This window comes from Trachinotus anak, unplaced genomic scaffold (genome assembly GCF_046630095.1).
Source record: "Trachinotus anak isolate AG129_WGS33_773 ecotype Australia unplaced genomic scaffold, CSIRO_AGI_Tana_v1 ptg000015l, whole genome shotgun sequence".
Lineage (NCBI taxonomy): Eukaryota > Metazoa > Chordata > Actinopteri > Carangiformes > Carangidae > Trachinotus > Trachinotus anak.
In genome coordinates, this window is record NW_027273866.1 from 6,059,783 (window position 1) to 6,071,987 (window position 12,205).

At 39.5% G+C, this 12,205-nt stretch overlaps 1 protein-coding gene across 7 annotated transcripts in view; it reads left to right on the plus strand.

Moving 5' to 3' along the window:
* Window positions 1-12,205, plus strand: part of LOC139633366 (brain-enriched guanylate kinase-associated protein) — a 60,907-nt gene that overhangs the window by 32,090 nt on the left and 16,612 nt on the right. For 4 of the 7 annotated variants that reach the window (XM_071498995.1, XM_071498996.1, XM_071498997.1 and 1 more), the window contains 3 exons: window positions 3,159-3,398; window positions 5,666-5,827; window positions 7,621-7,687. In XM_071498995.1, the coding sequence (XP_071355096.1) occupies window positions 3,328-3,398; window positions 5,666-5,827; window positions 7,621-7,687 (300 nt within the window). In that variant the 5' untranslated portion in view covers window positions 3,159-3,327. The remainder of the gene's footprint in view (window positions 1-3,158; window positions 3,399-5,665; window positions 5,828-7,620; window positions 7,688-12,205) is intronic. The other 3 variants (XM_071498999.1, XM_071499000.1, XM_071498994.1) reach the window with 1 other exon arrangement.

Below are 12,205 nucleotides of genomic sequence, written 5' to 3' on the forward strand. Positions count from 1 at the left end.
TTATTTGTATAGCACTTTTCATACAATGAAATGTAGCACAAAGTGCTTTACAGAGATGATGAACAATAAAACATTAAAGAATATGGAAAGCCTGCCTCACCATGGGTGCTACACTTTTTTGTACTTACAAGCTTACAAACGAGATATAGTATTAATTTTGGAGCTTTAAAAGTGATCTTTTCACTAACTCTCAACAACACAAGGAAGAAACAACTTGGAGGACTTGTTGAAAGACTTGCTGATAGAGGTTTCAATAACCTGGCAGGACACTTGGCTTATTTGCAGCCTGTTTGATTGTCAGACCTCTCTTTACTTTTGCCCTGTCAGACTTCTTTGCAGCATGTTTCTGAAGTTCAGCAATCGTACAATGATCATCATGATTCAAAACAACAAAAATAACATCTACAGAGTTATTTTCTAAGACGTAATATGAAGGTTTATTGTTTGCAGTAGATAAGGTGCTTGTGTATCTGTGTGCTGTTCATCTAATTTCAGACTTCAGGAGCGATGGCACTCTGGCCATTAAAGTTTAATGACCTAATTTGGTCACTGTGAATAGTATATCTGGCAGGCTGTAGCTCTTCCTCGCTCACCTCCTGTCGCTCATTACGAGTAAATCAACCTGCAGGCACCATAAGGGCTCCTTGTTGTAGAGCTACAATAGATGCAGGCTGATGGTGACCTTTTGTAGGTTCTGCATTAAGCTTTTTTTTTTTCCTGAATGAAACTGGAGTCAGCTGCTGTGAGAAGCATTCTCATGAAAGAGAGAAAGTGTACGGGCAGAGTGGTAGGTGGAAACTGTCTGCCCGAAGTAGGTTAGAGTCTGCAGCATCACAACAACCATTTGTTATACAGCTTGTAGTGTGCATTGTGTGATCATTATGACAAGTTGTAACACTTGGGGAAAGTATTTCAGGTAAACAGGATCTACTCATGTTTCCATCCACACTATATCCTCTTAATACTTATGAGTGAACTCAGAGGAGAGAAAAGTGTGTTTGATTTACATTTCTTTTGCCGTTTTGTGTTTCTCTGGCGGTGTAGAAACAGCAGTGAGCCTATCATGAGGTTCTCTATGGATTTAAGATTTGTTCCTTCATGTGGATTGTGTTTACCTTGCCAAACAACACCTGAGGCACTAAGATCTGCTGTTTATCCCCCTGGAGGAGGTGTTATGATACAGTGAGGGTACTTCATATACACTGCACAGAGGTTTGTGTTTGTGTGTGTATGTGAGAATGGATTCTATACAACTGCATGTCTTCACCAATTCAGCAACTATTTCTGTCTTCTTTCTCGCTCCCTCCCTCTGTGACTTGCAGATAAGAAAATGGCTATAGCAACCGTATTATCAGAGTTTCCAGATACTGCCATTGTTTCCTGAGCCAATGTTGAAGGGAGATTAAAAATAATAAATAATGGTGCCTTTAGAAATGGCAGCAGGCAACAAAACATTCATTCCAGTTTGTTGTTGAACTGCTACCCTGCATCTCTGCACAGACTGATAAAAGTTATGCTGCTGGCAACCCCTGTCTGTATTTATGCATTTATGCTTACTTGGCTCTTAAGGGCTGAACAGAGCGGGTTTTAAAAGCCAAACATATGGACTTATTGAAATGTTTGCACCCCAGTTATAGTCTGAGATGTTTAGAGAAGATAGGTGTGGTGGTAAATTGACCATTCGCTACGCAAAGGTCCCCCCATTGTTACTGTTGCGACACCTGTCAAGCTGTGTTTGCATGGGATACAGACTGTATGGCATGACACATAATGCAGTTCGCAATGACAACAGTGGCAGATTCACAGTGTGCAGTAATTTTTGAAACAATAGGGTCTTTGATTTCTCTCAGTAGACAAAAGCAGCTTTGCATTTCAAGCCAAACACTGTGGATTTTTTTGACGAGACAACTGCTGCTAATTGTCTTTACCAGCTGTAGCTAACTAACATAAATGCTGATGCCTAAACTCAATGAACTGTCCACTGTTGACGTTTTACTGTTTCCAGCTGATTCATTTAATAACCCAAAGCCTGTAAAAGGGTCTTAAATATGCATGTGTATGTTTCTCTTTTGACATAAAGAGAAAAAGACTAAATGGCTTTTGAAATGAGAACTAATTAATGAGTGTCACTATTTTGCAAAAAGAGCTTGGCTGCTGTTGCTGGTGTGAAAACTTTCCCAAATGCATTAAAGAGCAGTATAGAGATGCTAAGGTTAGCCTACACTGAGCTAGCATCATGGACACTGTAGCTCATTCTACACAGTGGATGATCCAGTTGTGAATGGAGCTGGCCTCGGAAGTAACGCCCCATTAATTTACTGCAGTGTGCTAATTAGGACATTATGGACATATTAACATTTTCAGCTTTTGTAGAAACAAATATACAAACTGTTTAATGCATTATTTACACTTTAGCACATGTTTTTTTTTTTTGTTTGTTTGGTTTTTTTTTTGGAACAGTTAAAAAAATACTAAAAATATTGAGTCTTTGGACAATAACTGTTTGAGGCTTAGTGAATATTTGTTGCAATTATGTCAAGACTTGTCAAATGCAGCCGCCTAAAGACACCTACAAAGGTTTATGTTGGCATTTTATGATTGCCAGTGGCAGGTTATTAAGTTGTTACACTGCAGGAGACCTGAGTTCAAGCCCCGAACCACCAAGCAATGATGAAGGATGGAAATGGAAACACATACCTATCATAAGACTGATTTATTGAGGAATAACCTCTATGACCAGCTGGTCAATAACTCACTATTCCATGAGGTCCTGGCTGCATTCAATTATTCACAACAAGAAAGAGAAGAAATTATGAAAAAGGAGACTCAAGTGATAGAAATATTGATATTTCTACATTCAATGTTGTAGATTTCTGTTTTAGAAATTCAAATGTGCTTATATTTTGAATAACTGATTTATAGGAAAAAGATATTTTAACAGGAAGTGCAAAGTTTATCTGGAGATGCAATAATTCGAAGTATTGCATACTATTTACGTTTGCTTGCTGAATTTATCTTATTGATCCCCCAGCTCTGTTTCAGACTGGCTCATTTTCTGAATGCACACAAAATCACTTCTTTTTTCTGGAGTCAACAGAACTAAATGTGCTGCTAAATCTGTGGGACTTCAAAGCTGTTTTTCTCTGCTCTCTTGCCAGGGTCATCACAGATAGCCAACTCCTATCTGCCTCCCCAGGCAAGACTTAGAGCTTTGACTGTTGGTTTGTGGTTAGAGTTCAAACTTGGCTTCAACATTCAGCCGGCCAGCAGAAGCAGCAGCAGAGGCAACAACGATACACACATGAGAGCCGAAGCAGAGCGAAAAATATGAAAAAGATATATATTGGCAAAACTGCCCTCAAAACCCAGAGAAATGGTTGCAAACATCAGAAAAGAAGGTAAGATGAGTCAGTCTTATTGGGGAATTCATTTCATTCATTTTGACTAATGGAAATGGATTCTCATCGGGATGACCATTAAGAAGCCATTAAAAACATAATGTGGCATGTATTCTCATCATTCATCTTCATATGTCTTGATCATGTATCAGCCGACATCTACATTAACGTTAACATTGCACTGAATTTTAACGACAACAGTCTTAACACATCTGGATGCTTACAAAAAAAAGAATTTAATATCCCAAAAAAAAAAAAAAAAATTAAAATCAATGGCTGTGTTCTCAGACTTAATTAAACCAGCATGACTTACTGATAAGAGCCCAGAGCAATTTTCACATGTACTTACAATAGCTCTCTGGCTCCCTGCCATGTGATTTTACAACATCACTTGCAGCTGTTAGACAGCAGAGAGGTTGTAAAGATTTTTTTTTTGTTGCAACGTCGGGCAAGTGGAGTGTGTTAATGCTGCAGGCCTCAGCACGTTAGATGCATAAACTATTCAATAACTCATCTTTCTATCTATCTATCTATCTATCTATCTATCTATCTATCTATCTATCTATCTATCTATCTATCTATCATGTCTGGGCATAGCATAGGCTTCCAGGTACATGCTACCAGCAGACATTTCAGTTTGATTGAACTAAGCTAGCTTATATTTCTCCCTGCTTCAACTCTTTATTTGTAGGAATAATTTTGTGAAATACGCATATTCACCCTCTTACTAAGAGTTATGAGACGACGATAGCTAGACCTTGGGTGCAATTAGCTTAGCTTAGCATAACGACTGGAAACAACCCTCACCAGCCTAAACTCTGTTCTCTGGCAACGAATAGTTTCAACTCATAAAACCACAAACTGCTGTTTTACATGTATGTTCTGGTACGGGTTAAATAAAGGAGATGCAACGTGTTACTTAAGGAGTGCCGAGACTAGCTGTTTCCCCCTGCTTCCTGTCTTTTGCTAAGCTAAGCTAACCTGTACTTAACACGTGGATATGAGAGAGTTAGCTCTTCTCATCTAACCTTCAGCAAGAAAGTGAATCCCAAATGTAAAACAGTGTCTTTTAACACACAGATGATAACACTAGTCTTCTCATTACACTCTCACAAAGAAGTCAAATAAATGTATTTGTCAAATTTTGGTGTATTCTTCAAGATATAGGGCCAGAAGTTTATCTACTACTCCAATATCAGGGTCCAATTTTTTCTTTGGCTACTTAGTATATACTGATTACCTACTTGATTTATGCTTAACAAGTTGAGATCCTAAACCAACTACTTAAAACATTAAGGTTCCTCCCTTGGCTCTCACATATTTTTACACAACAGAGTCTTGAAGTCTTTCTGTGGAGACCATTTTCTCCTCCTTTAGTGCCAGCTTCCTAATTGAGGCTCTGTGCCGAGGTGAACTTGGAGGTGCTTTCACTGCGCCTGCTGGATGGCAGTGCTGAGCCGTCGAACCTCTCTGTGAGCCAAGTTTCCATCAGTCTGGCAAAATGCTAAATCCCTCAGAGCGCTCAAACTGCCCCTGCTCCCCATCTCTAGCCTTTCATTACCACATCCATTCCCACAGTCAAGCCTGTTGGTGTGTTTTCATCCCCCGCGCTCAAACCTGCATCAAACACACGGCCAGAATATTGCTCCCTACCTAATATGTTGTTGTTGTTGATGGTGGTGGTGTTGAAACTGTGGTGTTCTGACCCCTTGTTCCCTCTCTTCTTCTTTGCTCTTTCACCCTCTTCTAAAGCTCACTCAAACACAAAGCCATTCTATATTTTCACCTCTTCTTCTATGAATCACCCGTGGCCTGTGTCTGGGGGCAAAAAATCTCTCTTTTTCTTTCAGAGATTCGATAAGGACGGTTGTGTGTGAGGGAATTCACCATTACACCGATGGGAGCTCCTTTCCCAGCTCTGCTCCCTCCCTGTGAATGGAAAATGATTAGTATTCTTCCTCCATCCGTCTCCTCCTCCCCACTGGCCTCCCTGCCTTCCCCCTGCCTGGGAACTCTCTCTCTCTCTCTCTCCAAACTGAATTACACTCCAGCAACACTTCATCCCTCTCTCTTCCTCTCACACAAACACAGGCACACTTACTTACTACTCTATTGCCTTTTCTGTTCATCCCTGTCTGTTTTCTCCCCCCACTCTCTTTGCTTGGCTCTGTGAGTCTGGCTAACTTTGACACCAATAAATGCACATCATCCTTCTGACTGTCTTCTTGAATCCTGTTCACTAAATTCTCTCTCTGCCACCTTTTCAGCTCTCTCCACGACCACAAGGATGACCTTCGTAAACGCCTGTCGTACACCACCCACAAACTAGAGATGGTGGAGACGGAGTTTGACTCTACCCGGCAGTACCTCGAGACCGAGCTGCGCCGGGCCCAGGAGGAACTGGAGAAATTTACAGAGAAACTACGCAGGTGTGTGTGCACATGTGTGAGACTGTGTGGAGTGATTGCCTTTTTACATTTTCTGCCCAGATTATCAGCTGTGTAATTCTCCCACAAAAGTCGAGCTGTGACGTTGACGGTGTGATATTCTATGGGTATTTCTAAGTAAACAGGCCTTTTTTGCAGCCCAGTATTCCGAATAATTACATCCATATTTAATGCCTTTTTATTAACCCTAACTAGGATCTCTCCCTAAATTTCACCATATGTTTTACTTGCCTAGTCACACTTTGACCATAGTTATGCTAAATTGTAATCCATAATCACAAGACCTGTGATTATGGAAAAATAATGCATTATTATCATGGTGCTTCCTTATGCATTGCATGGGATGGAGTGAATCATGCCTGCGATGTATTCATTCATACTTTAGGGCAGTACGCTGGCACCGTCAATGACTACTTTGAAATAAATCTACATTTATTATTTCAACAAGAAGAGGGAGCTGTAGTTTAGTCACAAATCGATGAGTGGCCCTCCTGCTATGAGTTTTAATTTAGTGTGATGATAACCTCAGAGCGAAGAGATTATCCACAAATATTGCAAACCTTCTGGTCAGACAGAACAGAGCGTTCTCTGTGGCCATGGTATAAATAAATGTGGTAATTATGCTGTTTAAATAGAACTGAAACTCTTCCTTGAAGCTTGTCTCTGGCTAGAAACTTGGAAAGCAGACAGTATGGACCATGTTTAGATGAGCCCAGTGGATTTTCTTGCCCTGAGTCTGATCCTCTCAGGCTGTGCACAAATTCTGTCTTTTTTTTTTTTTTTTTTGTTATGATTGGCAGAGCCCAGCCCCTGCCCTCTCCCCAATTTTAACCATCTGTGTGATTGGTAGAGCTTGTTGTTAGACGGGAAGTGCTGCCCGACAGACTCAGATCAGGAAAGGAGTTCCTCTTAAATCAGTACCAGCACTAAGTGTTGCCTCTCATAATGGCCGTTTTTTGCTCTCCACCAATCAGCGAACCACTCTGTCCCAGTGCCATTAATTTTCAGTGATACTCCTTCTTTATCTTGTCAAATCTCTTTCAACTCTTTGTTGTAGGATTTCTCTTTGGTTTTTGTCTCCATTGCCCACACTCTCCATGTCAGTCCGGTTAATGGAGTCATAAATGCTGGTTTATCAGCACTCTCTTAGGCCCAAGAGCTAAAGTGAAAATGTGATACTAAACAGAGGCGACATAATAAAATACGAGGAACAAGTTAACAAATAGACAGTTACTAATGCACTGCAAGTCTGCCAAAGAGCAATAGTGACAAGAGATATAAAAGCAGAGGAAAACAGGAGGCTAAGAAGTTATGAAGAACAGCAAGAGGGAGAATTAAAAAAAAAAAAGACAAGAAAAAGCTTAAAAGCTGCAGAGTTAGTGTTATGTGTCTGCTTCTGCATGTTTATTGATTTCTTATCATTAAATATTTAAGGATTAAAATTTTTTTTTATGATCACATAATATTTTTTTCCTCACTATTTCTTGTCATGGCACTTAAACATATCATCAGCCCTAATTTACTGTGTTTTGGCTCAGCGGATTTTTATCCTGGTGATCTTCAAATCTGAGTCACTACTTAAAATATCCTGCAAATCCCCTCCACGATTCTCCATCAGTACCCTGATGTAGTAATTTATGTATTTCTCTGTCTGCGTTCATGTGGAGATTACTGGTGCTTATTCAGGCTTATGGCCAGTAAAACACTCTTTAGTCATCATATGTTGTGATTTGCATTTTAACAGGGCACAACTCTTTTCCCTTCTGTTCTTTTAGGATCCAGAGTAGCTATGCAGCTCTACAGAGGATCAACCAGGATTTGGAGGACAAGATGCACAGGACGGTAAGAGACTCCTGCTGAGGTGTTTGCAGTTTTAAATTCAGCTTATTGGGACTAAGATATCAGTGTCAAACACAAATGTTATCTGTAAAATTATCTGGTACAAAATCATATCTTGTTCTGTAAAGAGATGGTGCAAGGAAACATCAAAAACAACCTCGGCCTGTCTAGAGAAAATTTTCTCTGGCAATACAAAGGAAATATTGAGAAAAGGCCTGATTCTACAGTGTTTCTCAAAAAAAATCACTTTGACAGTTTGACTTAGGATAAATAGATATAGATGCTGTAAATACTCCCCCACAACACCCATTACAATTTGCTGATAATACTTTTTAATTTTTACTTTTACTTTACTGTGCTTTTACTTCAATACAACTAGTATAGAGTATTTTTCTGTTGTGGTGTTACTATTTTACTGAAGTAAATATTGGGACTACTTTGTCCACCACATAGTAGGTGTTACAGATTTAAACAGGTATCCTCTCCAGCCGTCAGGTTTCAACACAATGTGCCTGACCACATTTCAGTCTCTCTCTCTCTCACCCACATTTCTGACTGCTGTCGTTGTTGCTATTGATATTAGCAAGAAGTGCAAACTCCTAATGGTGTCTGTAAGCACCACAGAGTTCTCACTAAGGCTCTTATAAAAGATGTATGGAGATGTTGGGGTTTTGTGAACTTATCCACATGCTTGTACACACTTGTGTGCACACACACATAGAGCCAAACAGCTTCTGCCCCAAAGCTTGACCTGGAATCATTTATTCAAGAACATAGAAGTCGTGTAGTTACTAGGAAACCATTGCCTAGGGTATGAAACTCTTCTTCTTTCCCTCTCAGGTTACACCAGTTGTTAAACAAGGACAGCCAAGAAAATCTTGTTGTCTTGGCAGCAAGTGTTTCCTGAGCTTCATACTTTGTACTTTCAAGAGTTTATTATGTTTTCAGTTAAATCCCAGGGAAAACCGATTAAAAGCAGCTTGAAAAGAAGATACCTATGGCTTACAGTAAGTGCAGTAGAGTTAGTTAGTTCTTAAAGTACTTTTACCTAATGCAAATACTCAGGAATTTCCTGGATAGTTTGATGATACTATATGTTTATGTTATGTCCATCAGTTTTAGTATTTCAGCCTTGTTTGGTGGATGTTGGTGGATGGTGCTTAACACTCCAAAACAAAAAAAGGACTCTTATCTGAAGAGGCCAGTAAGAGGAGTGAATTAGAGCTGCAGCAATTTTAGAAAACTTCAATGGGCCATTAGGGAACAAATCCAGAGTTACCAGTATCATTAATTTGATGCAGAATCGAAAAACAATCACATTTAAACTGATGGCTGTATTAAGAGATTTCTGCAAGGCGGAACCTTTGGCACCAGCTTAGTGATAGGATGTTACTCACGAAATGATCCTGGGGAGTTGTATTTTTTTATGTACACATGCTTGTACCTGTGACTTTTTATCAAAGGATGATATTTTACATCCCTGAGGAAACATTATGAGTAAATTTATTGCATCTACCAATAAACTTACATTATCTACCAAGTTGCAAACTGTTCAAACTAAATGTACAGTGTCTGCAAAACATTCACTAGCAACATATTTGATTTGTTTTCTTATAATCTCCGCTCTTACGATGTGATATCCTCTCATAGCAACTTCACCATGAATAAACTTTTATTTTATGGTTATGTTTAAGCACAGAGCACTAAGATTATGGAGTTGGTTAAATATTGAATACGCCAGCAGTGACTTGAAGCATGAGACAGGACATGTTTACATCAAATCACGTTCCCCTAACATTAACATAAGTGCTTTTGTTTCGCGCAGCACTACAGGTGCAAACCCTGCATGAACATAATTTAGGGTACAGGGTTACATTTTCTAACAAAATTGTTCATCTTTTGTGCTGATGATTAAACCAGCAGAGTTTTTGTTAAATGTACCAACTGCCAATCACAAACAATAGCACTGCATGTGCCCACTTTACAACTCTTTTATGTTGGAGATAAACACTGCAGATAGACAAAAGAATCTGCCAAATGAGTGTGGTGTAATGTGATCACCACCCACATATTCAAACATAATTTAATTACTGTATTTTATTGAGTATTAGGAACTATGCTGAGAGGCCTTGGCCCCTGTTGAAAGGGAAGATGACTGGAAAAGTGCAAGGCTGGAGTTTAAAGCTGAGAGGCAGATAGAAAGACAAAATATCAATACACTCTCAGGCTTCAGATCCTCAGATGCAGTGATCATAATAAATTACATAATGATAAATTATGGTCTCATACATACCAGAAGATTTAAGAGTGATGATGACATTTACTCTCTGCTCTCTCTCTCTCCCTCTGTCTCTTGTCTAAGAAATGAGAAATCTGCTATAATCTATTTGAACACACCTGTTTAGCAGCAGAACCACTCTCGTCTCTCTCAAAGCAATTACGTGATCAAAGACAGGGTGTGCAATCAATGTCCAGTGTAATTGGTCTTTTCTGCGATGCAACCCCGTTAGAAAACGATTATAGCTAACTGCTGTTCTGGTCACCTCAGCAGCAGCTGTCCAATCACTTCAGGTTGAGAGGTTCCCAAAGAGTTTTCCCCCCGCGCAGCTTCAGCTTTAGGACTTATCAGCCAGAATCAGAGCAGAAGATGAGCCGGCTCTATAGTGGGCTCCATCCTCATGACTTACACTATCTTGATTAAAGTGGATCGTAATCTCATCAGAAGTTTGATCTGCGGGGCTTGTCTGCCCAGCACACACACAGATGAAATTAGACTATGTGAAGTTATTAGAAAACCTCCAGTCAGTTGCCAGAATATTGACCCATGGTGAGCTAAATAGTGAGATAAAATGCATTGCCTGTCCATTTCTATTAAAAACTGCAAAAACATTAAAGCTTTTACCACTCCCTGATGTCCTGTGTCTTCTGAATAGCGTCAGCGAACCACTTATTTTTATCAGCAGACGTTACATACTGTGTGTTTAAAGGAATTGTTGTTTGTTGACAAACGACTGTTTATCTGTTTCTACTGCTTTCGGCTTTTGGTCACCAAGAAATAGTTACAGCAAGTTAATCCCTGTAATACCGCAAACTGCTCTTTGCAACTTTCCAGAAAGAACTGTAGCCATGCATTTGCAAGAATTACGTTCATATTCGATGATTTCACACATTTCACAAAGCAAAAAGTGGGCTCATTATTTAGAGAGGTGGAAAAAATGTGGAAGTAAGGATGGATGATGGCGCAACAAACTTTCACATCCCTCCACAGACCTGAAATTCATGTTTTCTTTTTCAATCTTAGCCCAACCTTAACCTTAAAGATTCAGAAAATAGAGAGCTCGAAATGATTATCTACAACAGCATTTCTCAGACTGTGGTTTTGAACTCGCCTTCAACGCCTTTAACAATCATCACAATGCAACAGAATCTGCTGGAGCTGGTGCAAGTCTGGTACTCTTTACATTAAAATTGAAATATCTGATGTTGTCAATAACATGTAATCTGTCTCATTCTTGAACATAATATGACTCCCACGTTCACATTTTTTGCACATGTGCATTCATGTTCACAGTCCACAGAATCAATTACTATTTACTCGAAAGAGCCCTACGAGATACCACTATGAGTAATTTGTTAGGAGAACTTACTGTGAATGCTTATATTTTTATTTGTGGCACATAATGGAGGTTTTTTGGATGGATTTTTCTGTGGACTTCTGCATGCTGGTCGAGCAGTGAGCCATGAAAATTGAGATAAGTCAACCCTGACGTGAAACACAGGACTGTACATTCAGACAACAGCCATCCATCTTGTAGCATTTGCAGCCCATTATTTGTTATGTTCCAACGTAAACCTTCTTGCTTTGCCATATTATGAACTGACTGAGAGCCCACAAGGTCTTCCCTCATACAGGAGACAAACACATCAACATATTCTAGTCATGTGAAACTGTTGGCTTTTCAAAGGGATTGTCTATCTAGCAGATAACCTTGGTGAAGCAAATCGTTCTTCATGGCTAGAGACAGCATGGAATTTTTTTTTTTTTTTTTTTTTGGAGGCAGGCCTCATTGGGATTGCCATTTCTTTTGATGTCATGTCATGCAATGGCATTTCAAGGGGGGGAATATGTTCCTTTGTAGAAGACAACCCAGGCAGGCAAGCAGTGACAAAGGCAGCTCCAATCAAATCAGATACATAATTAAAAGTTCTGAGAGGCCTCAACTGGCAAGGTCAACTGAAAAAAAAAAAAAAAAAGCAAGGAATAAAACATTTCATAAAGAGCAAAGCAAGAGATTAACGCCTGGAAGAACTGACAAGATGCACGTTGTGATGACATTGGAGCAGCTGCAGTCAGTGTGGATCTGATGTGTAGATAAACTGTGCTGCAGAGGAAGCTGTTCGCATGGATGCAATTACACATTATCTGTCTTAAAAAAACTGCAGGTGTTGGACTAGTTATAGATTGGTGTCTGTGAGACTTTTTAGTGGGAGTTCAAATTAAATCTTTGAGCTCCTTCTGAG